Source organism: Emydura macquarii, unplaced genomic scaffold (genome assembly GCF_026122565.2).
Source record: "Emydura macquarii macquarii isolate MOO-44397 ecotype Brisbane River unplaced genomic scaffold, CSIRO-AGI_Emac_v2 contig_2924, whole genome shotgun sequence".
NCBI lineage: Eukaryota > Metazoa > Chordata > Testudines > Chelidae > Emydura > Emydura macquarii.
The window spans coordinates 5,145,735-5,171,685 of NW_027133061.1; the positions used below are offsets into that span (position 1 = coordinate 5,145,735).

The 25,951-nt window shown below is 53.4% G+C and overlaps 1 protein-coding gene across 6 annotated transcripts; it reads left to right on the forward strand.

The window, feature by feature from the left end:
- Positions 1 to 1,720: 1,720 nt before the first annotated feature.
- On the forward strand, positions 1,721 to 24,953 carry USF1 (upstream transcription factor 1). 6 transcript variants are annotated; one of them, XM_067569498.1, is made up of 11 exons: positions 1,721 to 1,806; positions 13,017 to 13,106; positions 13,739 to 13,788; positions 14,431 to 14,549; positions 16,002 to 16,103; positions 17,321 to 17,519; positions 18,350 to 18,437; positions 18,741 to 18,799; positions 20,178 to 20,272; positions 23,038 to 23,166; positions 23,575 to 24,953. In XM_067569498.1, exons 2-11 carry the CDS (start codon positions 13,099 to 13,101, stop codon positions 23,662 to 23,664), a joined length of 939 nt encoding a protein of 312 aa, XP_067425599.1. In that variant the 5' UTR covers positions 1,721 to 1,806; positions 13,017 to 13,098; the 3' UTR covers positions 23,665 to 24,953. The 6 variants fall into 6 exon arrangements, with proteins under 6 accessions (XP_067425599.1, XP_067425602.1, XP_067425603.1 ...); XM_067569501.1 differs by having other exon boundaries at positions 17,321 to 17,513; XM_067569502.1 differs by having other exon boundaries at positions 14,437 to 14,549.
- Positions 24,954 to 25,951: the final 998 nt, after the last annotated feature.

Consider the following 25,951-nt stretch of genomic DNA (forward strand, 5'->3'; position numbering starts at 1 on the left):
ACCAAAGGGGTGAAAACAACAGGAAATGACTGAAACAGCAAATAACAACAATTATTTCAGGTCGAACAAAACAAAACAACGATTGTTTTTGCTTTGGTGAGCAAAAAATTAAAAATATTCAGTTTTGGTTCAAACCACGCAGGATTTTGGTTTTATTTTTTGGTTCGAGGCCAAACCAAAAGCTAAAATAAAATAACCTGCTCTCTCAGCTCTAAACCCTGTGTTGGTTTCTGTGTTGACTAGGATTGTACCTAATACACCATGCTGAGCTGCAGAAGGGCAAGGAACCTACCTGAAGGTGAGCAGTGGAACAGTAGCCATGTATTGGGGAGGAAAAACCCCTATAACAGAGGGCAGTTTAAAAATCCCATGTTTGGGGGAGGAAACACAATTAATACAAATAAATAATAAGAAGAAAAAACTTCCATCAGTGTATATGTGTGTGGGGGGGGGAGAACTCAATTATTATTAAATGTACTACAGTAGCACCTAGGAGATCCAGTTATGGCGCAGGACCCCATCGTGCCAGGCATTGATCAATCACGCAGCAGAAAGAGTGTCTCTGCCCCAAAAAGACGAGGGTGTGAAAGAGCTTTTCTTATCTGGGAGAGTAACCAAAGAACTCTGTAAGTGAGAAGAAAAACATGTTCGGAGCGCGCGTGGGGGCATTTAGACAATCAGTAATAAAGAAATTACAATCCTTCGAATGATGGGATTACAGAATAATTCTGAAAACGTCTTGGCTAAACCACATAACCAACAACGAGGCTTTGGAGGCGACTGGCACTCGGCAATGACTCGTTCGAGAGCTTGTGAAAAGAAAGCTTCGATTTGCCAGGCTGGGCGAGCCATGTGTGCAAACGGGCCGCGGCAGAGAAAGGTGACGGCAGCAAAAGGACACGAGGCAGAAAACAATCGTGGCCGGACAACGCAGGGCTCCGGGTGGGTTCATCCACTAGGAGATTCGCAGCGGAGCTGCCGTGGGTGCAAATCTCCAGGAATGGAGGAGCCACGAAAAATGGGGGAGGAGGGTTAAAAAAAAAAAACCACCGTAGGGGGTAAAAATCTCTAATGTAGGGAAAAGATTTTAAAAACTCAATATCAAGGTGTGGGGGGGGGACACCCTAGTATGGGGGAGAGGGTAAAAATCCGAATATCAAAGGGGGGGGTCAAACCCTAATATGGGGGAGGGTTAGAAAAAGGAGGGTAAAAAGGGGGCACGAGCAACCCCCATCGATCTATGGCATTTATTTGGGGGACAAACTAGCCCCACTCCCAGGGGCTCAGGGCAACCCAGAGGCAACCTGCTGGCTAAAAATGACTTTTGCCCTTAGCAAACATGGCCGAATCTGGGTGCTGCCCTCACCTAAAATGGCACCGCCGGGCGCCGCTTGACGCAAGACATTCCCCCCGCCCCACCCCACACCGGAAGTCGGGGTGCCTTAACCCAGACCCCCGCCGGAAGTCGGCGTGGAGAGCGCCCCGGACTAAGATGGCGCCCGCCGGAAGCAACAACGGGATACAACGCCCCGAAGGTGGCGCTCGCTCAGGCGCCCTGACGCAAGGTGCCCGGCGCTAAGATGGCGCCCGGGATGGGAGGGGAAATGAGCCGCGCAGAGCGCCCCTCACTAAGATGGCGGCGAATGGCGGCTCAGCGAGGGGCGGGGCCGGGCTAAGCGGCTGTTTCCGCCCCGCACGGTAATGGCGGCGGCGGGGGGGGAGGGGACGTCGGGCCAGTGCGCATGTGCAAATCTCCATGGAGAGAAAAGGGGGCGAGCGAGCAAGAGGGATAAAGGGAAAAAACAGGTAACGGGGCCGGGGGGGGGGGCGCGTGGGAGGGGCCCCCCGGGGGGGCGGAGCCATGTGCTGCTGCTGCTGCGGTTCGGCCTGGGGGTGGATGGGCCGGGAGGTGCCCGGAGTGGGGGGGTGGCCCGAGGGTGGGGGTACAGGCCAGACCGCCCGGGGCAAGGGGTAGACTTAGGCTGGGGGAGGGGTCGGGCCTGGTTTTGCTCCCCCTCTGCCCCCCCCCAATTCTAAGGCCTTGGAGCCTCTGGGCGGTGCCCGGCTGGGGCTGCCTGCGCGCGGGGTTCGCGCGGGTTGGGGGGACCCCCGGGGGTTGGGGGCTGCAGCGCCTCATTCCTCCCGTGTCAGCTGGCGGGGGGGGTGTTGCCCTCCGTTGCCCCCAGCTTGCTGTGGTCCCCCCCCCCACCATAACTGTCTGCCCCCTTCGGGAGAGGCAGATCATGGGCCCTGGGGCCCCTCAGATCTCTGCTATTGAGGGGGGGGGGTCCCCAGCTCCGGTCCTGCTCTGCCGGGGGCTCTGCAAACCCATTTCCTGCCCCGAAGGACCCCGGCAGCGGATGCCCCGGTGATGTGGGCCGTGTGAGACCGGAGTTAGACGGTGAGAACCGGACAGGCGAATGCGAGGAGCAGGGCGGTACCAGTAACACCAGTGTATCATCACCAGCAGCAGAGCTAGCTTATTGCTGCCGGCCTGGCCTTTTCCGCCCCGCTCTCTCTCCCCTGCCCCTGGCTGGGTCCCTGCTTGTGTTGGAGGGAAGACTTTATTGGGGGAAACTGTCTGCTGCATGTCAGACAGCCACCCTCTCTTCTCCTCCTCGGCCAGGTGTGATTGGTCCATCGCCTACTCTGAGTGCCCCTGTTTACGCCAACCGGATGAACCCTCCTTTTTCAGCAATCATCATCAGTCATTCACCAGCCACATCTTATCAGGAGGAGCTGCTTACACTGCCTGTCTCCTCCAGCTCATAATAATAAAGGCTTCTGTTGTTATCTCCTATTGCTCACCACCACCCCCGCTCGGGAAATAGAACTGTTTGTGTTTCTGTGCTGAGTCTCTGTAGTGAGATGGTGTGTGTGCGTGCAGGGAATACGCAGGGTTCTGCTTGTGTTGTCTTTCAGCCTTGACATCCAGGTTTGCACAGGGACAATCTGTTATGATTGTGGTTGATTTATTTTCCCTTTTATGCAGGCTTCGCGTTCAATTTGCTTTTCTGTTCTAATGTTTAGATTGCAGCAAATGCAAAAAGATGAGCTCTCTCCCTCAAAGAGCTTAGGGTTGGTCTAAAAACAAAGTAACACTGGTTTAACTAAAATTGTGATTTAAATTTGACCCAAAACCTTGTGTAGATGCTCTTAAAGTGATTTAAAGGTGGCTTATACTGGTTTAGCTTCCCTTAGGAAACAGCTAGGTGCAAAGTGAAACATGCAGCCAGTTTTAAAGTGATAGAAATGTCCACAAATGTATCTGGTTTAACTGAAATTGGCCTCTAACTGGTGTGGCTTCTGTGTGTAAATAAGGCCTTACACTCATAGGTCTTTTTAAGCGCAGAAGTTGCACTGGTTTAACCAAATTTCACTTTGAAAATGATTTTAAGCTAAACTGGTGTAAATCCCTCATTTAATGCTTATAACCAATGTATCAGTGCAGTTTGTGCATGTAAACTTACTGACACAAGCTAAACCAACATAAGCCAGGTTTAAATCACATTAAAAATGTCTATGTGGAGTTTTGCTCCAGTTTAGCTAAATCAGTTTTTTTTAAAAAATCTTTAGTGTGGTTTTGTTATTAGATCAGGTCTTAGACAAATATGAAGCACAGGATGACAGCTTCAGGCCATTTTGTGCAGTGATGTTGTGGGGAGGATACCAGGACTGGGAGGCTTTGCACACGAATTGGGTTCGAAGGCGAAGAGCTGAGGTGCTTTGCATGTATGACTGGTCTGAGCCCAGGGAGTGGCATGGGAAATATGTGAAGCCAGCTGTGGGAGAAGATGACAAAGGGAGGAGGTGAGAGAGAACTCAGAGGCAGGGGAAGAGCAGAGATACAGCTGGTGTTCGGCTTGTCTTGAGTGTTAAAAGTGAGGATGTGGAACTTGAACTCAACACAGGTGACGGAATCCAGTGAAGGGCTGTGAAGTGATGGGGATAGGTGATGACAGCAGCAGATTGCTGGCCATGATTTTAGCAGTAGTTCTAGATGGGCGAGGGGGAGAGGTGATAATACTTAACCCTTCTAGGCACGCTCCTAAACTTGAGAGCTTTACAAACAAATCTCTCCATGGACTTTCCCTGAATCAACAAGAAGCTCATTAAAATATCCTTGTACTAGTAGGATTGGAAAGTCTTCCAAATATCTAAGGCCCTGACCCTGCAATCTGCCATGCGTGAGTGGGTCTCACTGTGGGCACTGTGGCTCCCCCAGGCGTAAAGGGCCTCCTTGCAGTATTGTGGCCTGACATACTAAACTAATCATGCACTGCTTGTTGAGAAATTAAAAATAAATCACACCTGTGCGTTTGCGAGCTGCACAAAAGTGAGTGCCCCGCTAGCTATGCTCTTTTTATTTAGCAAGAGTATTCGCTGGCCTGTGCTGAGGGACTTTCTGCTGCCAATACATAGATATTGTGGTAAGATTAGCTTCTGCATACATTTGAATTGTTGCTGTTGAAACAAAATCAGCTGCTATGTTAAACTTGGCCCATACCAAACAGACCTAGGTTTTATAAAACCTGTGTACAATAGAAATGCTTCAACTGTTTTTTAAGAAGTTCCAGTGCAAACAGTGGCTCCAAGACAAATAAACATTCCCCTGCTCTGTTTGAAACACAAGCCTTATATTATCAAGAATGAGAAAGTGAAACTGCTATCCAGTGTCCAAATGGGGAGAGATGATTTAAGGAGACGGAAGGCTGAGGTCTGCAGATTGAGTTTAAGATTTAGTTTTAGCTTCTGAAGCAGTTTTGGTGACAAATTTGTGTTTACATGTGATCCTTGAAATTGATTCTGTAACTTCAGGTTTGTTTAAAAAAAATGTAAATAATAAAATATCCTTGATAGGGAAATATTATTTTTAAAATGTCTTGTGGGGGGAGGCTGGGTGGGGAAGATGGAAAAGTGACTCTAAAAAGGGTCACATCTTTTCTTTACTACTCTGTCTCTCTGAACCATGTCCACTGACTTGGTGGCAATGAGTTTCCCCTCCTGTTGCTGTGCAGCGCCAAAAAGGCTGAGAGAGTTTGAGTCTCTTTAGAGGATTTGCAGAGTCTTTATTGATTTTCTTCCTTAAAGAACACTGCCTATTTACCAAACCATTTATTAACGTCTAACTGCAAACTTCCTACTGATAACGCATCAGATTATTAAGAGGTGCTACAATAATACAAACAATAAAATGGGTATTTTAAAATCTGTATTGGGCTTGGCAAAGTCTGCTTGCTGATGTTGAGTTGACAGCTTTCCCTGGTGAGCCTGGTGGTGGGAGAGGCTAAGACATTGACTTGTATAGATTTTTATAGCTCATGATTTCATTATGTTTAATTTTTTGAATATTTTCATTCCCCTGACTGCAGAGGAAACTATCCAAATGGAACCCTCAGCAGTAGCGTTGGCTTCAGTCTGTGAATTGTCTTGTCCTTGCTGCAGCTTGTAGCTTTCCCAAGCAGTGTTGGAGCAAAATTAATGAGATACTGGTCACTCTTCATGCAGCAGGGCAGAGCCCATGTGGTAGTAGCAGACAAGGGTTGTGTTGTCACATCTGCTGCTTGGAAGAGTTCTGAGCAGAAATAGCACTAGAGCTGGCGCACAGGAAAGGGGGACTCAGAAAAAATGCTGGGTAACGGGTAATGTAGCAGAGACCTCCATCCTCTTATAGTGGGTAGGTTGCTAGAACTACCTTTTCCTCCTGCTGTTGCTATCCAACATAGTCATGCATCTTGGGGGCAGGCGGAGGGGAGAAAAGAGCACCGTCTGTTTCCTCTAGAAAGCAGGACTGCAAATATTTCATACATACTGGTCCTAGCTGGAGGTGGCACCAAAAACTGGTAGGAATGCCAGCACACTTAGCATTTAATTTATACCGAGCTTTTCATTCCTAAATCCCAAAGGGCTTTACAGCTGTGGATGCAGTCATCCCCATTTTCAGATGGGGAAACTGAGGCACAACAACTGGCCCGAGATCACACAGCAAGTGAATAACAGAGCTGGCACTAAAACCCCAGGTTCCTGACTTTGTCTGCTACCTAGCCTGGGACCCTAGGCATGCTTCACATGGGGCTCTGCCTCTGTCTGTGGTGGCAACAGGTTTTGCGGTTAAAAGGAATGGGGCAGTTCAGCCCTCTTGGAGCTCTTGTTCCAGCCTGTCTGCAGACTCAGGCAGGCATCACTTATGCTTTGGTCAGGTTTTCAAGCTTTTCCTGTGTCCGTGAGAGCTAGGAACATTCTCTGAACAAAAGCTGGGAGTCTGACCCTAGGCTCTGGCCTATATGTCTGGCACAGAGTTCAGCCTCACCCCCAGGCCTATCTGTTGTCTGTGGTAGGTAGAAGTACTGGACCCCCTGACAGGGTATCACCCGTGGATCTTGCTGGTGCCAGCCCCACTCTTATGTTGGCCTCTGGGCTATAGGTTTTCTCAGCCTAGTAAATGACAGGTACATCTTTCAAGCATTGTCTTTACTATGGGTGTAAGAGCTGGAAGGAATCCATGTTCAGCAGGAATCAGTATACAGCATGGATGTCTTGCAGTTAGGGAGATCCCAGAGGCATCTTTGATTGGGGATCATTGAGAGTTCAAACAAAGTTGCACATGCTGCCGTCAGTCTTTTTTCTGGGTCCATCTCTTAAACTGCCACAGCAGTATTAGAGAAATAAGGGTTAACACTGCAGGAGCAATCTCTTCAGTAAAATATCTGTTTACAAAATACGCCCCAGCTTTTCACTTTAATTAGGGTGGATGGTCATTTATTTCCTGTTCAGTGAGTTGGTTAAAGGAAAAAACTTGTTAACTGATATTTATACTATAGTACTTCCTAGTGCTGTCTTCTCACAGCTGTGAGAGATCATTCCAAATATCACCAGAGAGAGAACATAGAAATCGGACAAGCCAACGGTTTTGTTAGATTGATCTCTTCCGTAAAGAGATGCTGCCTTTTGAAGCACCATGTATTAACCTCTATCTGCAAATTTCTCACTGATTAACACCTTAGATTATTAAAGTGGAATTTTTCAAATGCATTGTTACCTTTTAGTTCCCTTACGTTTTTAGTTAACATATTGGCTTTCCCACCAGCTTGGCCAATGCATATTGATAGTCGGTTTCATTTCTCATTCTAGATAATTTCGTTTTCAAGGTTTGGGTTGCCAGCATCCGGTGGAATATTGCTGTAGTGGGGTGAAATATTGATGTAGTGGGGTGAAATGTTTTCAGGGGATTATTACAAATGTTTCGTGGAAACGTTTCATGGTGTTTAAGGCCATAAGGAACCACTGGGTCAGCTAGTCTGACCAGTGTTGCGAACTCTTGATCACATCTCATAATATTTGGTGTTTTTCTTTAAAGCCAGCAGCTTCAGGGTATGTCTACGCTTAAAATGCTATGGTGGCAGAGCTGCGGCACTTCAGAGTAGACGCTAAGTACAACGATGGGGGGAGTTCTCCCATCGTTCTAGTTAATCCGCCTCTCCAAGAGGGGGTAGCTAGGTCGACAGAAGAATTCTTCCATTGACCGAGCACTGACCACACCAGCGGCTAGGTCATCATACTAGGGAAATGTCTACATAACAAAATGATGTCGACCTAAGTTACCTTGGCACACAGCCACTGCTGGTTTTAAATTGCTTGTTTGTGTGCACAGTTGGTTTCTTGTGTCAGTGGTGTGCGTCCTCACCAGGAGCACTTGTATTGGTTGTAGTGTCAGTGTATGTTGTGGGATGGCTCCTGAAAGGAAATGTCAATCGATGTAAGCAATCCAATGTCTACACCGGTGCTTTTCCACCTATTTACCATTGTGGGCCCCATATGCAGCTCTCTGTGTTATGTGGGTCACATTCACACAATATATATTCTACCTATGTGGTGATGAGGATGTCACATGGACTGCAGTTATGTGCTGATTGGGCCAGAGGTTGAGAACGTGATCTACACTGATACCGCGTCAACCTAACTACAGCGACCATAGCTGTTTGCTGCTCAGAGAGGCTGTGTTACTAAATCGGCATAGAGAGGCATTTACGTTGGCAGGACCAAATTTAAGTGAAGACACTTCCACAGCTAGGTTGACGCAAAGCAGGTTATGTCGACCTAACTGTGTAGTGTAGGCCTACATCTTTCAGGGTCTGTGGATTTTTCACACCACTGAGAGAAATAACTATGCTAATGTTAGTTCCCAGTGTAGACCAGCCCAAAGTCATGTGAATACAGAAGAATCTCAGCTTAAAAAAAAAATTCTAGCCCTCATGTTTGTGGAGAAATGCCTGAGAATATGACCCCTAAATGCACAAAAGGTATAAGACCCAAAATTTAAAAGTATCTTGTGATTTTTAAGGGACCTGATTCTTGATTTGGGGGGGAAAAAAACATTTTTTTTGACCATATGGGGTTGGCAATATTGGTCTTAGGCCTGGTCAACACTAGAAAATTAAGCTGATTTAACCATGTCGCTCAGGGAGGTGAAAAATCCACATCCCTGAGCAGCATAGTTAAGCCAACCTAACCCCCAGTGTAGATGGCACGGAGTCAATGGACAAATTCTTCCATTGATCTTTACCTCTCGGGGAGATGGATTACCTATGCCAATGGAAAAATATGGCCTGACTGTTGAGCAGTGTAAATCCAGTGTGAGCACCAGCATGTTGGCGTGACCATTTCCCCTGTAGCAATCTTATTTGAGGGGTTTAGGGATGTTTTTTTTGTCTTGTTTCTGTTTCAACCTGGAACCGGCATTTGCTGCATGCAGCAGTAACATAGGAGGCCAAAGAGATCCTTGTCTTCAAGACGCTAAGCTGGCTGAGGGCATTGGGATAAACTGTGACCTCACAACAGTAGTGAGTAAACCCAGAGTCGTAACCGCCCCCGTGTAAACACAGAAAGGCCTGGTTTGGCCTAGTACTTGGTTTTGAATTGATTTCATTAACCAGTGCAGAACCCTGAGTGGATGCTCTTAGTTTGATTGGCAAGGGGTCAGTGCAAGCTGACATCAATCTACCCTTTTAAGTCCTTTCCATCTAATGACTCTGTGACATATCCTCTATCTAAAGGACATGTGTGGCCCTTTACTGGAGTAGCTGGGCACCTTGCAATTTTAACTCATTTATCCTCACAACCCCCTGGTTAGGCAGGGCAGAGCTGTTATCCCTATTATACCTATGGGAAACCGAGGCACAGAGCCGATAAGTGATTTACTTAAGGTCACACAGCAAGTCTGTGGCAGAGCAGGGACTTAAACCAGCTCTTTCAAGTCCTAGGCTGGTGCTCTAACCACCAGTCAGTCTGCACCTCTGCTGATGAAGATGATGAGTCTCAGCCTGTTTTTCAGTGGAACTGGTGTCCTCATCTCAGACACTGCCCCCGTTTGATGTTATCAGCCTCTTGTTGGCCATCTCAGTGGAAAGGCCGAGCAATAAGTGGGCCGTGGAGATGGTCCCTCTGTAATCAGCTAAATTCTTCCAGGGCCTTGGAGGGGAAGCTCCAACAGCTGCCGTCCATGCTGTCACCTTCCTACAGCTAAACAGAGGGGTTCAGCATCCAAGCAGTCAGTTCATCTCCGTTCCCCAGCCCTGTCCGAAAACTGGCTTCTCCCTCCCAATATTAAAATCCTCTCTGCAAGTCTGGGAATCCAACAGCCTTTACAACAAACAGTCAGGCTCAGGTCAGCCAGCTGGAGAGTAAAAATCAATCGTTTCCCTGGTTAGTGGCATGTTAATGAATGATTCATGCGTAGAGTACACTGAGCAGTGGGTGATCCCTGTTATGCAACATAGAAGCAAGAAGCCTAAAATAAACAGCAGCCCGGCAACTGCCAACTAAAACACTTGAACAGGAGGAGAAGAGAAGCAGCTCTCAAGAGAAGGGCCAGGGAACCAGTGAGTGGGGTGGATGGAGCAGAGAGGACGCTTGGGTTACTGCTCCAGTTTCTCTGCGGAGTTGAGAGCAGAGTGAAATGGGAGGTTGTCTTGTCTAGTGCTCAGAGTAGGGCATTTGGGGCATGTCTTCACTAGGAAATAAGGGGTGTTCCTAACTGGTGTAGCTAACTTGTGTTAACTTCCTAGTGACAACAAAGCCGTTTGTAGCCTCTGTGTGCGTTAGCATGTCGAGATGGGCTATGGAGGAGGCAAGGGTTTACCTGGACCTGTGAACGGGTGTGAAAACCTCAAACTGCCTTGTCTTCACTAGGATTTCACCTCATGGGAGTTCCCATGTGTTAACTGACATGAGTTAAGAACACACCTCTCATGTCAGTGAAGACGAGGCCTTAGAATTAGGCCCTCTCTGTTCTGTTTCTAGCCCTACCTCTGACTTGGTGCGTCGCACCTGGGCAGTGGTTTGAAAATGAACACTGTCTGCCCAGCCCGGAACACCCAAGGCCAGGATTTCAGTGGGCTGAGCGTGAAGTCAGTGAGGTGCTCAGCACCCAAGATGAGCAGTCTTTTTCCTTTCTGAGTCTTAGCTCACTCCTCTGAACAATGCGTACCAGCCACGCCAGCTGTACTTGTGTTCATCTCAGCTGTGTTCCAAGGTGTTTCTCACAGTTAGATGCAGTAAGACCTTCTTACGGGGGCAGCCACTTGTGTCACTTCAGGTCCCTTCAGGCTATCCCAGAATCTGTGTGCGCTGAAACAATCTGGGGCTTCTGTTCTGCAGCCTGATCCCCAGAGGGCTTCTAATGCGAATGCAACGTAAGCAGCTTCTGCTGTATAATTATAGTCACAAAAAAAAAAGGCAGATTTGGCTGGAAAGTTGTGCTGCTAATTTTAATGGGGACTAAGGGCCATTCAGATCCTTGAGGCAGCTTTGGAAGCCTCTGCTGAGATGGTTTTGGCTGAGATTTGAAATGAGCTGAGGTGTCAGTGAGGTGGAGAGATGCAGGTGCTGCAGAAGGGAAGGCACTCGTGCTCTTGGTGGCAGGAATGTAAAAGTGGGCAGAAGAAGCCCAAGTGACATCAGCAGGGGAGTGGCAGTGGGAGAGCATGGTCCAAGATCATTGCTGTTAAAGTTTGCAGGTGACATGCACACACACACACAGGCATCTGGATTGCTTGGTAAACTGAGAGCAAAGAAAGGTCATATATTTTAACACGGCCAAATGGAAGGCCCTCTATCTAGGAATAAAGAACGTAGGTCACGCTTACAGTACGGGGGCTGTATTCTGGAAAGCGGAGATGCTGGGAAGGACCTAAGGGCCATGGTGGAAACCAAGGAACATGAGCTGCCAGCATGATGGTGTAGCAGAGAGCTAATGTGGTCCTTGGTTGTACGAGCAACAGAACATTGAGAAGGATCAGACAGGCAGTGGGTGGTATCTTTGTCTGCGACATTAAGGTGACTCTTTCAGGAGTAGTGTGTTCTTTTAAAAGTATGGAGGCCAGAAATGGAGGTTGAAAATTTGATTTTTTTTGGGGGGTGTCGGAGAAGAGTTACAAGGCTGATCCAAGGCACGGAAAACCTGCTTTACAGTGGGAGTTAAGCAGCTCCATCTATTCAGATTATCAAAGAGGAGGCTGAGTGGCTACTTGATTAGTGTCTCAGTGGTTCCCAAACTGTAGTTGTGACCCAAAGGATACTGGCCGGTGGTGAGACATTGAAAATCTACAGAGGGGAGGATGTGCCAGTCCTTCACAGCATTGTGTGGGGCCCACAGCCATACATACATTGTGTGGTGGGTACCATTTTGTTGGCAGGGCTTTTGGAGAGAGACTGATACTCTGGGGAGGCTTGAGGGGTGGCACCGTGAGGTCAGGTTGGTGAGATCCCCTGGCAGAGGGAACCCCTCCCAGTGTTCCTGCAGCAGGGCCGAACATGTGGCTGCTGCTGGCAGGAGCAGAGGGCCGGGAGAACCAGCAACACATGGCCAGGACAACGCACAGGTCCCCCATGCCTTCTCCCCACAGTGGCTGGCGGTACCTGGCTCTGTCTGAGTTAGGCGGGCGCTTCAGGTCTGGGACAAGCCGAACAGCAGCCTGCGGCATGAGTATATACCCTACGTCTCTCAGCGCCACCTGCACCTGGTATACCAGGCAGCTACCCATCTTCCCCCTGACTCCAACAAGTCCCTTTCCCCGCTCTCCCAAACACATCTAATGCCTCTTTCAGCCCAACTAGCCACTCCAGCACCTGAACCCCGCTCCTGCCAGCACCTTCCCACACCCGGGGGCAGGACCCAGCCTCCTTCCTGCCTCTCCCATCAGAGTATCATAAGAGAAATTTCTGGGGGAATCCCTGGTAGGATGGGTTCACTGTCAACCCCTGGGCCCAGCCTGGAGGTCGCGTTACCAGAGGTGATCCCCAAGGGGGTCGTGGCATGAAAATGTTTGGGAACCAATTGCTCTATGGATCTCCACAGAGACAAGGGATCTGAGAGTGGAAAGCTCTTTAATCTAGCAGGCAAAGGCAGAACCAAGAGCCAATGGCTGGAAGCTGAAGCTAGCCACGTTCAGACTAGAAATAAGGTGCACATTTTTACCAATGAGGGGAGTTGACCCTTGGAACAGCGTCCCGGGAATGTGATGGATTTTCCATCATCTGAAAGTCAAGACTGGAAGTCTTTCTGAGCAAACACAAGATATTGGGCTGGATGCAGGAATCGCTGTGTGATGTTCTCTGGCTGGGGTTACCCAGGATGTCAGATTAGAGGATCATGATGACCCTAAAATCTATGAATAGACTGGAGGGGGGAGGAGAAGGTTACTCGAAGCAAGGCTGGGAGAGGAGCGGGAGTGGTTGTGGGAGTGTGACGGGAGAAGTGACTGGGCATGGTAAGAATCTGGATACGGGTGGGGAGGAGGAGATAAGAATCTAAAATGGCACCAGGCTGTGAGGCTGAGAGATGGAAGCATTGTTTGAGATCTCCACTGCGCGGAGGAGAAGGCTAAGAAGGGAAGGTGAGCAGCTGTGCTTGGGACATCCACGGGTCTAGACTGGGGAGGAGCGTAGGTAGAGAGCTGGCTCTGTCGGTCCTCAGCACGTGGACCCTGCCTTTGAGAACTTGTGTTCCTCCTTCCCAGGGTTCGGAAAACAAGGCTGTGAAGTGAGAGGCACAAGGGAGAATCCAAAACCTGCTCTTCTGATGCATAACAGAGCAAAGAGATGAAGGGGTAAGTACCAGAGAGAGAGGGCTGCAGCTTTAACCAAGATGTCTTTATCCAAATGTTCCTCAGCCACTGGCGTGAAATCAGTGGTAACTACTACACAGCTGTGAACAGGCCGTCTCCAAACCCCTTCCCAGCCCAATGGCTCAACGGTCCCTCTCTTGACTCATCTGATGAGTTCTTTCTGAGGGTGTATCTCCATGACAATCGGGACAGCTTGGGGAGACATACCTGAGTTAGCTTGGATTGAGCGGTGTCGCCACTAGCCATCCAACTGCAGCGCTGTTTTTAGCGAGCTGGCTTGGTGATGATGCCTATGCATGTTGCAATCGTACCTCCTGAGTACAGTGGAGATGTACCCAGAAAGTCTTCCGGGCAGACAAGACCTGAATTTTTGATGTAAAACACAAGCAGTAAAAAAAAAGTATCTTTCATGGTAGCGGACCCAGATGTGGAACAGAAAAGACAGTCATTGACTTTCCCCCAAGTTGGTTCCCTCTCTCGGGCTAATTACGTTCCACTTGGGGCTCTGCTTTTCAGCGTAAGTGTGAGACTGACCCGATGTCGCCAGCACCGGTCAAGAGCCTATGGGTTCTTCTTGTGCTGCTGTCCTCACTGGTGTCCTGTTCCCTTTGCAGACAGCAGAAAGCGGCTGAGACTGAAGAGGGCACTGTGCAAATCCAGGAAGGTGAGCGGCGGCCTCCGTTCCCAGTGTTGGGCTACAGCCAAGGCCCCTTGCTGAAAGCTGAGTCAGCGCTGCTTTTCTCACTGCTGAGGCCCAGGGTGGGGTCCCTGGGGATACTGTGTCACCATTTCCAATGCAACCAGGTTGGGGGTGCCAGGATCTCATTACCGGCTGCCTGGTGGGCTGTGTGAAGTGATTTCAGGTGGCCAGGGGAGGGGAGGTCTCAGGTCCTAGTGGAACTGCCATCACAGCTGGAACCCCTCGGTCCCCTAGGATTTGCTAGCCTGCATCTAGCCTGCTCTGTGACAGAGGCCAGCACCAGCTGCTTCAGATGTAAGGGGTCGGTCTCTTAAGCCCTGAAGCATGAGGTTTCATATCCTTCCATAACTGTTGTTAGCATGAGTTGATCACCGGAGAAATGGCCTGTCCTCCTTGTATCTTGCTCAGCTGTTGGCCTCAGCAACTCAAGACCTGTCAGAGAAGCTGGGCAGTGACTGGCCCCTGCAGCATGATCTCCCCTTTCCCACCGCTCCCTCGCCAAGATGCTCCTCTGGGACGGGTGTGGGTGGGGGCTGTGGAGCCTGCTGTGGCGGCTGCCCCACGATTTCTTCCCTGCCATGTGCGTCCCTCTTTTCTTTCCTGAAGGTGCAGTGGCGACAGGCGAAGACCCCACCAGCGTTGCCATTGCCAGCATCCAGTCGGCGGCCACTTTCCCCGACCCCAACATCAAGTATGTCTTTCGCACAGAGAATGGCGGGACTCAGGTACGCCTGCATGGCCTCCCTGTAGTAGCAGCTCTGGTTCCAGCCACCTTCTTGCAAATAGCTCCCCCTCCGTTATCTCTTGGGAGAAGAGGCCTTCAGGCTGGGTGGGGGTGACTCTTCCTAGCCTCCGAAAAGCCCCACTGTGGGAGGGAGTGCGGGATGAAGAAATGAAACACAGACCCTGTGAGCCGCAGGTTTACTCCTTGGCCATATGCTGGTATGTGCCAGCCAGTGCGGAATGCTTGCAGCTCTGTGAGCAAACCCAAGTGCACAAGAACCTAGTCTCCAGTCTAGCTAGCTAGGCCAGGCCTCTCGTTTGCATCTGCCCTGGGCCAGATTGCGGCGCCTCTAGGGACAGTGCACGAAGTGGGTACTGGGGGGAGTCATGCCTCCCGATTCTTGGCTGTCCCAGGCGGTGGGGTTAACCACCAGTGCAATTGGGGCAGGGAGAGGGGACCAGGCGACAGATCCATGGGCAGGGGAAAGGGACGGGAGGAGCAGGGCAGACTCTGCAATGCAGATCTCCAGCAGATGGTGCAAAGAAAAGCTAAATGTCCCTGGCCTGTTGCTCTGTGCCGGGAGCTGTGAGTACTCCCCACCTCTGCATAAAGGGCAGATAAAAGAGCATGATACTCCCTGGAGAATACCTGCCATGTCATGCATTGCCCCAGGTGCTAGGAGCAGGGCTGGGGGAAAGGCTCTGCATGGCCATGAATGGAACAACCTCCCTGGTCAGACCTGGTTTGCAGTCTGAGGCCCTGACTGAGGTCACATGGGGGAGCCTGGCCGCAGTCTGCAGGACTGGGCTGACCTGGGTAATGCTGATCTGTGTCAATGAGGCGACTACAGATTAACAGGCACAGAAATGAACCCCATCCTGAGCTGAGGTGGGGGACAGCTGCCCACACTGGGTTAGTGGCATCTGGACTTCTACTACTCCCCCTTGCTTTGAGGACAGCCTGGCGAACTGTTGGGCTGTGAACAGCCTCTCGTGGCACTCGTTTTAGCTGGGTCGAGCGCAGGGTGCCCTGATGGCCGGGGCTTGGACTGGGGAGCAGTGGCATCGAGCAGAGACCTTCCCTATGGGCGGAGGGGTATCCCGGGTAATGCGGGAATGTCACCGCAGGGAGTTGGGGCTTGGTCCTCAGCCCCAGCCTGCCGTCCTTCCTCCCCCTTCCCATTGCCTTACGGAGGAAAACGGGGGTTTGCGAGGCCAGCGGCTGGCAGTCGTGTTCGAAGCAAAGTGGCAGAGATCAGCTGGGGTGACGGGGGAGTTGGCACGTTCTGGCAGGTGTGTGTCCATGCAGTAATCGAAGCATTTCCCCTTGCCCTACTCTCTCCTCTGTCTCGCTGTAGGGCCAGGTAGAGACAGGGGAGACCTTAGAGCTGCCTTTTTTCCATCCCGGACATTGAGACCCAGACAGTTAACAGCCTCTTGGTTTTCTCCCATAGGTGATGTATAGGGTGATACAGGTGGCTGAGGGGCAGCTCGATGGGCAGACGGAGGGCACCGGCGCCATCAGCGGCTACCCTGCGGCACAGTCCATGACCCAGGCAAGTGGCCCTGGGGAGCAGGAGCTGAGAATGAGCTGTGCCGATGGGCGTGAGAGCAGACGAGGAAGCGTTGCACGTGCTCTGGCAAGCTGTGGATCGCCGAGGCCTGTACCGCAGCGCACTTGGGGCTCGTCGCTTCTCTGCCAGGCCCTGCTAACTCCCTGCCCTGTTCAGGCCAGAGACCCTGGTTGTAGATGGATAAACAGCTTTGGGGGCTTGGGTGGTCTGGGGGGCAGGGCATGGGATGTGGAGCCTTTCACCCTTCCAACTGCCAGCTACAGTCCTGCCCAGGTCAGTGGTACCCCAAGTCAGTCTCCTGGGATGGTCACGATCCCGTTTGTGGCACCGAATGGGCTGTGTAGCCCAACCTCTCCCTTCCAGTGTCACTCCAGGGCAGGAGGGGTCCCTGGGGGCCAGGAGACTGCCCCTAGCCCTGCCCTGGCCCTGCCTGTTCTGTGGGCACAGAGATGATGCTAATCTGCAGGGCTGCCCCTCCACTGAGCTGTGCCAAACCGGTTCTGGGGGAGGGGTTGCTCTACATCAGAGCTTCCCACACGTTTGTTCCTCAGTTCCCCTCTTTGGAAATTCGCAGCCCCCTCACAGTGGTCGAGCGGGGGTCTTAGCTGCCAGGACCCAGCTCCCAGCCCTTCGTGCAGGGCAAGCGACCGGGGTCATGCTGAAGGGCTAGGCTCAGGAGGGGAAGTGGGAGGCTGCAGCCTGTGGGAACTGGTCTCCGTACCCCAGCCCTTCAGCACAACCCTGTTTGCTTCCCCTGTACTGGGGGAGGTGAGGGGTGGGCAGGGAGCCCTGGGGCTGGTGGGAGGAGGCTTCTGTTAGCCAGGCAGCACGGGGTCAGCTGAAAGCGTCAGGAGGGGGCTGTGTCTGGCTCGGGGTGCAGTACTCCTGGGGTGTAGCTTTCTGCTCCACACTCACAGTCCCTGCTGGCCTCCCCAGCAGAGGAAGGAAATTCTTGGTTGGGGGCTGCTGCAGCTGGGGGGAATGAGACAGTCAGGGATCCTGAACCAACAGCTGAGACCACCACACAGAGCCATGCCTGTTCCCCTGCCGGACAGAGCCTCCAGACACCAGCCCTGCATCCTGGCCCCATCGGGTCCTGCGCCCCCCTGATAACGTCGTCATGCCCCCCAAGACTCTCTCCCTACAGTTCGGGAACTTCTGCTCTAGATCTCTCTCTCCTCCGCCCCTCCCTGCTCCAGGCTGTTATCCAGGGTGCATTTACCAGCGAAGATGCTGTTGAAACAGAAGCTACAGCGACGGAGACCCACTACACATACTTCCCCACGACAGCCGTGGCAGACACCAGCACCTCCGCCGGTGCAGGGACCACAGCCACCGCGGTGGTGACCACCCAGAACTCAGAGGCCCTCCTGGGGCAGGCCACACCCACTGGTACAGGTTGGATGACTTGGGGGGCTGGGACACCCAAACCCACGCGCCTGCAGCTGCCTGCTCTCCTGGGGCCTGTCACCTATGACTTGTGCAGCCTGCTCCGACATGGGTTAGCTGTGGAATCCTGGATGCTGGCGGCACAGCCTTCTGCTGCTACCATGCTGATGGGCTTCCCTGGCATGGCATGAACTTTGACTCCTCAGCTGCTGTTTGCTGGGCTGCTCAGCCTGAAGGCTGCCTTGGAGAGCAGGGACCTCCTCCCCTAAACACCAGCACAGAGCAAACCAGAGTGGGATACCCTCTGCCCCAGTGCGGCTTCGCTTGCTTTGTGCTGGGATGTTGATTCTGAACTGGTCAGTTTTCCTTTGGCTTCTTGTCGGTTTCACTGTCTGCTTCTCCCCAGAGCTGTTCCCAGCAATGGGGCTCTTTAAATCCAGAGAAGACACCTCCACCCTTTGATTTGATTTGGCTGTGTTCATCCCCTCTTGTTCCCAGACCTAAATCATGCTCCTTACAAAGCCATAGCCTCAGTTGTCAAAGGTACTGAAGCTCGCTAGCTCCCACTGCCTTCTGGGAGTTGTGGCTCCTTGGTACCTCTCAAAACCAGGCCATAAACTGAGTATCTCCTACACCCAGGGTTCAAACCCTGTTTGTTGCATCCAGAGAAGCTGCTGCAGATGCATTTCCCTGTTGTATTCAGATTCACTGGTAGCGCATGAAGCCAGTGCAGTCGCCCCAGAGATAGATCAGTGGTGCTCCCTCGCCCCACATGTGGCTTTCTTATCTGTGGGAGGGTTCCCCTTGGGATCTCATCTCTTGTGTTTCTGATTGTCCAGGGCAGTTCTTTGTGATGATGTCGCCACAGGAAGTTCTGCAGGGTGGAGCTCAGAGATCAATCGCGCCCAGGACTCATCCCTACTCTCCGTGAGTGTCTGTCCCAGCCCCAGGCGTGGCTTCTAACCCCCATCTCCTCTCCCTTCCCTAATAACACTTGGGGAGATGGGAGGGGCATCTTTGTTCTAATCCACAGCTGTGGCTGATCTGTGGGACTGGATTCCTTGGTTCTGTTGCTTGCCATGTCACTGGCTTGCTGTGTGGGTATCATTACACCGCTCGGGAGCTCGGTTTCCCTCCCTGTAAAACAGGGTTGATGTTGTCTCTGCCCTGAGTAAAGTGCATTGAGAGGGGGCTCATCACTGCGTTAGTGTCTGGTTATTTGCTTTTCAGGAAGTCAGAAGCTCCTCGGACGACCCGGGATGAGAAACGCCGAGCACAACACAATGAAGGTAGGGGCAGAGGCTCAGATGGAAAACTCGATTAAGATGGAAAGCATATATAAGTGGGAGCGCTGTAGTTATCAGAGCCCAGGATATCCCCGGCTAAGCAGATTAAACTTAAAAGCAACCCAGCCCTTTGAAAATCTGGAAGTGCACAGGTAGGGCACCCAAACGGGCCTTAACTCTGCCTCCGGCCATCCCTTCGCTATTCCCCTTCGACCTGGGGCAGACCCTGAAAACCCCGGCTGTTCACCGTCTCTGCAGCATCCTGTAGCGATGGTGCTTTGGGAGGAAGGGCTTTCAGAAGCTCAGACGACTGCTGTGGGCATCTTAAATGTGGCCCTGCCTCTGCCTACATCCCATCCCGAGCATCCTCCAGCGTAAGGGCTTTTGGCGGCCTGCGGCAGCAGAAATCGGCTGTCTGGATGAGCTGCGGTCCTTGTGGGTGCTATAGCAATAAAGAGGGCTCCTTGCTGTTGCGCTGGCTGCCCATCCCATGGCAGTGCCGTCCTGCCCTGAGCTGGGCCCGGGGGCTCTCTCTGTACGTGCCCAGCTCTCAGTGTAACTGGCAGCGCATGGCATTCTAGTGAAGAGCTGTGGCCGGGGACCGTCAGGATGTCGTTAGTCTCATCAGCCTCTCCCACAGCTCTCCGTGCGCAGCGTAAGGCTGTCTGAAGGGCAGAGGTTGTGATCCCTAGTGAAGGATTCGAATGCCTGCTTTCAGGGAGATGACGCAGCATGTTCTAGATGTACGAGGTGCTTCAGGTTCCTCCCTCAGCCTTACAGCCTCGGGGGCAGAGTTAAGGTGATTTAGGTGCCTGGCCTGTGCGTTGCCCATTTTTCAAAGGGCTGGGTCCTTATGCTTAACCTCAGCTCTGGGTTTCCAATGACGGCGTTCTGCCCATCCGGCTGAGGGGAGCTGGGCAGGGGGCTTCACTCCCCCTGCACCAGTCGTGAAAGCATCCCAGCAAGGAAAAGGGTTAATTGCTCCTACCCCACCCAATGGGCTCTTTGTCCTTATGAGGAGTGTCACCCCAACAAGTCTTGGGTCCCATCCCCAGCCCCCATCCTACATTCTCCACCCTTCCACACTGCAATGCAACCCCACCAGATCCTCTTCTCCCCCTTGTACTCGGGTTCCCATCTTCTCTCTCCTCCCAGTGTCCCACCTGCAGCGGTGGCCAGGGTGGGTGTAGAGACATCTGTCGTGGGGGGCTGGGTTTCAGCCCTCAGGGCACCAGCTCTCTCTAGGCAAACCTGGGCTTTGGTGTGTGTAGCTGTCTGCAGTCCCAGAGGCCCCAGGGTTGGGGGTGCGTCAAGCTTGTGCATGGGAGATCCTCTGGAAGGGGAACCTTCCTAAAATTCCATCTCCTTTTTCCCCGCCCAGTGGAGCGCCGACGCAGGGACAAGATCAACAACTGGATCGTGCAGCTTTCCAAGATCATCCCGGACTGCTCCATGGAGAACACCAAGTCAGGGCAGGTAAGGGAGCCCCTCTGGAAGAGCTGGTCACAGTCCAAGGACTGGCATAAGGGGCCAAACTGCACCGGCTGCAGTTCCCTATGCCAGTGTCCATTTCAGCCCATCTTCGGACCTAGGTGCTTCCAGTGGCTTCCCCGGTCTCAGCAGGTGGCTGGGGGGACTGTGAAGAGGCTTTTACCTGTAGGCTAAAAGCTGCCTTCAGCTGACCAGCAGTTATCGTTGCCCCTGGGCTCTCAGGTGTTGTGCAGTTTTGCATCCGTGCAAATGCTCACGTACCTCCAGATTTCTGTGCTGACGGTGCAGAATTGTGCTCTGAAGCCTGATTCATTGAAAAACTGCCCTCAAGCTTGCAAAGAAACCTTTCATCCAGGGAACTGCTGATGCCCTGCCTGCCTGGGAGAAGCGTGAACTGCCCTGTTCATCCCTATTGAGTGTTAACACTGAACCCTAATGATGTAAAGGTCACATTCACATCCAGCAAACGTGCCCCTTCCCAGCTGATGTGTGAAGTGATGGGGCAAAGATTTGTAAGATTTAGGGTGGGGAATGAGGAGTTCAGACCCCTCTTCAAATATGATGTCCCCTCTGGGTAAGAAGAGGGACTTTTCCCCCTCTCCTCCCCAAAGCCTCTTAAATAAATCCACCTCCTATGAACCTCAGCTCCCCCAGGTGCTTCTGCAGTTGCTGCACTGCTACAGTCGGTTCAGAAATCTGCAGCCCATGTGTTGGATCATGAAATCAATGGGATGTTGAAGTAAATTTCAGGAGGATTAGTGACCCCCCAGGCAGTGCTGTATCATTGGGACAGAAGAGATTGCTGGGGGTGGGATCCATGCAGTTTAATTTAGGTTTAATGGGTACAGAGTTGGATATTTCCAAAGCAGAGCCGGGGCCCTTGATCGGAAGGTGTCTGGCACATCCTTTGCTCTGCTTTGCGCCTCCCCCCTGAGACCTTGCTCTAGACCACAGCGGCTGCTGGTTTCTCCCCTGGGGCCGCTCTCGCCTGCCTGTGGCACTGCAGCGGAAATGAATAGAGTCGCCCCATCAGATCACACCTGCGATCGAGGACACGCTGCAGAGCAGGTGGGCTGCTCGGTGGGTCCTGACAGTGACGCAGAGACAGCGCTGGGCTCCCCGCTCTATTTGTGTGTCTGATGTCAGATCGAACGTGGGCATGCTGCAGTCATAACAAATATGATTCTCCGACTGCCAGTCCTGCATCCTTTGGTGGGATTGGAGGGTCAGACTGGTCTCCCTCCTCCGGCAGCATCAGCTGACCAACCCCTCCAGCGCCCTCCCCCGTGGCCAGGCTGGCCCTGCTGGGTTAACAGGAAGGGGGTTGTCCCCCCAGCCCCTCCCGCTTCCTCCCCCTTTGCTAGACTGGCTGTGTGGCACTAGCAGGAGGGTAAAAAGCAGCAACAACGTATTTTTGTCCCTGAAGCCGCAGACGTGGCCCTGGGCATGGAAACGAAATGTCTCTGCCTCACTCTCCGTCCATGGCCAGGGTGGTTCGCTAACGGCCGGGGAGCGCTTGGCGGATGGCAAAGTTCACGCCAAGCATGTAGCTGGGCGTAAAGGATGAGTGGAAGAGAAACGCCCAGCTGAAGAGCGAGGGGAATTGCTCTAAACCCCAGCTGGCTCTGGAGTGACGGGGAGGATCCGGGATCCCAGTGTATGGCAGTAACTCCCCTCCCCACTCCGCAGGGCTGGGCTCATGGCTGTCGAACAAGACAGTTTCGTGTCCCACCTGGGATCACCCCACCCCCACTGCTCCCCATCCCCAGGTGGTGTTTCGTGCTCTGAGAAGCACCGATCGCTTGCTCATGGCATCCTTTTAAGTGCTCCCGAAGCACACCGAAGGCTGGTGTGCAGCTTGGCCCTCGGCACCCCCCCCCAATGGGGACAGGTCCTTGCCTCGTGTTTGTGACGCTCACTTTGCACTGGTGTAAACGACTGCACAAGGGACCGGGCGCCAGCGAGCAGTGATCCATGGATCCAGGCCAGGCTCGGCCTACGCTGCAGGGGTGGGAGGCTTAGCAGACGTAGATCCCTGCATGGACACAGACTTCAGTCCAACCTGGCTACATCAGTCTAGTGTCACTTGATTCCTAGCAGTCTTCGCTCGTTGGGGGGGTGGGGGTTAAATTGTGTTTCTTGCGTCCACATGGGGCTGCATTGCTCTAATGAAACCGATTTATAACCTGACCACAGCTAGTGGGGCAAACGTTTCTGTGCAGTCCCGTCCCCTGCCGGCATGCGGCCTAGCGTGGCCACGGTCGTGCTCCCGCCGCAGCCCTGGTCCTGCGTACTCAGAACTTGTGGAGAAACCTCCTCCAAAGGGGTGAATTTTTGTGTGGAAACCCTTCCATCTGCTCCCGAGTTTGGGCCGAAGTAAATCCCTGTGTGGGGTGAGCCATCATTGAGCGCTGGGTTCCTGGCCCGTGAGCCTTTGCGGGTGGCATGGGCAGATGCAGCCAGGCCTTGTGTGCGCACAAACTTGGACCGCTTTAACTGAACTGGTGCACGTGCAGGTGCAGACCCTCGTTTCAGTTTAGCTTAAAGCCTTTGCTGAGTGGATTAAGCAAAGCTGCAAAGGGAGAACGGGAGCGTCCGCACAGGGCCGTGCTCCAGTTAAAGGGGTAAGGAAATCCCAGGCGCAGCAGGGGCCGAGGCTGGCGGTTCCCAGCCTGGAGCCCGGCCCTGGTGGTGGTGTTCTACTGCTGTGTTTGGACCCGCATCTCATCTCGGCTGTCTCTGTTCTGCAGAGCAAGGGAGGGATCCTCTCCAAAGCCTGCGACTACATCCAGGAGCTGCGGCAGAGCAACCACCGCCTTTCCGAAGAGCTGCAGGGCCTTGACCAGCTGCAGATGGACAACGAGGTCTTGCGGCAGCAGGTGAGCGCAGGGTGCTGCCCGTCACTGCCCCGCAGGTGCTGGGGGCTGGGCCGCCCACCCCTTTCGGCCATCAAATCCAATCCAGTCCAGCTGGAAGGGGGCTGGGAGTAGCTGCCACCTGCCTGGGGTGCCCTGACTAGGGACTGGGTGGGGTGACTGTCCTGATGCTGATGGGCGGGACTCCATGTCACTGCTGCTGCTGGTTAGCCTCCTCGTCTGGCAGCTACAAGGTCTTGAATGGGCACACAGGATGGGCTCAGCCCTGGTTGCTGTCCTGGGCACTGGGCAGAGTTACTGCCCAGCACTGCTCTGACAGCCTTATGTGCCTGGGCTGGGAAAGGAGGCAGCCACCTCTGGCTAGGCAGGGCCAAGGGCGAGTCCCCATCCTGACGCCCCCTCCTCTTCCAGGTGGAAGAGCTCAAGAACAAGAACCTGATCCTGCGGGCACAGCTGCGTCAGCATGGGGTGGAGATCATCATCAAGAACGACACCCACTGACTGGCGAGGGGCTGGGGGGGGAGCGGCTGGTCCCCAGGCCTCAGGGCCTGCCCAGGCACGAGGCGAGGAGGGACCCCCAGTAACGATTGCCCGCAGGAAGCAGCTCGCGCCTGTTGATGCTTCTGAACTGCAGCACCTCGCTATTGCCCTACAGACTCGAAAGCAGCAGTGTCAGCGTCCAGGGGCTGAAAGCAGCGCCCGCACCTCCCCCCAGAGCTTCCCCCGAGCCTGGGCCAGAGACACAGCCTGCCTCCCCCCTCCCTTCCTGACAATGGGCCTGCCCTCTGCAACTCCCCCTGCCTCCCCAACCGGCCTGGGCCAGAGACTCGGCCTGCAGCCCCCCTCCTCAGTGGAGCTGGTTTGAATAAATAAGCTGACGCTGTCTCTTTAAAAAGTATTTTGATTGGTGTCATGTAATGACGTGTGCTGTTCTGCTCGCAGCACGGCCCCCCGGCAGGCTGTGGGCAGAAAGGCAGGGCACGTGTGTGGGCTCTTGTGCCCCGTCACAGTGCCACCCCTGCTTGTGTTCGCCCACGGCTACGTATTCCTAGGTATCTCTCTCACGCGTGTGCACACGATCTCAGGCTTGCACAGTAGCACGTCCACCTCTCAGCCCCACATGCCCACCCCCTCGTATCCCCTCGCATGGGTGTGCTGTCACATCCCAGTCCCCGCCGGAGCTGGCCCTGAGACCCGGGCTCTGAGCAGGCAGATGCTCTTTGTCTCGTTTCACCCCTTGCCTTGGCTCCTTTCCTTTCCCCAGCCCGGCCCAGCTCCCCTGCCTGCTTCGACAGGGAGACAGCCACTTGTCCCAGAGGTAGCCGCTGGGCTCCGCTAGCCAGCCTGCCTGTAGCCATTCCTCCCTGGTACCGTCGCCGCCCCAGCCTGGGCTGGTTGAGCATGTGCTGCGGCCAGGTCAGCTATCGGCACTGGTGAGACACGGCTGAGCCTGTTAGCCTGGCTCCAGCAGTTCCCCAGTGCAGCTGGCCTTCCCTGCAGGTACTGCTGGCTGAGCCCCGGACCGTTTCACCGGGGGGGAGCAGATGATGCTGTACTGGGGACAGCACCTGCTCCAGCAGGGCTCTTCCCTGTCACCCCCCCTTTTCCCTCCCCATGGCTGGCTTTGCTGGCCTCTGACTTTTTTTAATTCTCTGAATTTAAAAAGCAGAATTAATAAAAAATAGTGCTTTGTTTTTCCATGTGGTGCTGCTTTTATTTCACTGGCAGGGAGCCCCCAATCCAGCCCTGGAAGAGGTGGGCAGGAGAGGGGGCCAGGCCCCCTGCTGCTACATCCTCCAGCCCCCCCAGGGCCAGCTCCCCGGTAAAGGGCAGGGCCTGAAAGGCCCCACTTTGACCATTGTCTGATCTGCGGCACACAGGCCAGAGAGCTTCCCCAGTAGGGTCCCCGTGTAGGACCTGATCCCCCACCACCAAATGCTCACACGAGGATGTCCCATGACTCCTGAAGAGGGGGAGCTGGATGTGAGCTGGGGGGTGCCGGGGAGGGGGATGAGCCCCTCTCTTGAAGGGGGGAGTTTGGGTTGTGGGATGAAAAGCACCAGGGGGCTGGAGTTGATGGGCTGGCCCCTGGTGGGCATCGGAGGAGGTATTAATCCCTCCCCCCAAAACGAGTCTCCGAGGGGGATGACCTTTCCCATGGCCCTTCTGAACTTGGGGGAGGGGGGAAGATTGCTGAATCCACCTTGGGTGCCAGGGGCTGTCCTGCCTGGCAGCTTCGGGCCCGTGCCCACAGCTTGGCAGGCTCTGGGCCTGCTGCTGCCATGGTGGGGTTAACGCCCAGCTCTGGTTTACCGTTAGAGGGGACCATACCGCTGCCTGTGACCAGTGCCTGTGCATAGCCCTGGCACCTCTGGGCAGGGCAGGGCAGCGCCTGGCACCTCTGGGCTTCCTGCATCAGTTATGAATGTAAAAAGACTGCTTGAGCGCCGGCCTCTCTTTCTTTACAAGTTAAGCCCTGCCTGTCCCCCAGGGGTGGGTGATGGTGTCAGCACAGCTCGGAGCCTGTCTCTGCCACCCAACAACCAACGGGAGCATAGCGGCTGTGCAGACAGGCTCCGTGTGTGTAGCTGACTCGGGTACCGGGGGTGGGCTGGGCCCTTGAACCATGGGAAAACTTGGGTTCTTAGTGGGGAAAAACCTCCCCATCCCCTGGGAGAGATCCTGCCCCTTTCCCCAGCAGCCCCCTTATTTTCTCCCTCGCCCGATGAGCAGAGATGCCTTCCTCCTCTGTGTGGTGCTTCCTGGCCCCTGCCAGTGCCCAAGTGAC

Bases quoted from the DNA above. Each gene is read 5' to 3' on its own strand.
- USF1 (XM_067569498.1), top strand. The intron at 13,789-14,430 runs GTGAGCGGCGGC...TCTTTCCTGAAG, and splicing joins CACTGTGCAAATCCAGGAAG to GTGCAGTGGCGACAGGCGAA. The intron at 23,167-23,574 runs GTGAGCGCAGGG...CTCCTCTTCCAG, and splicing joins ACGAGGTCTTGCGGCAGCAG to GTGGAAGAGCTCAAGAACAA.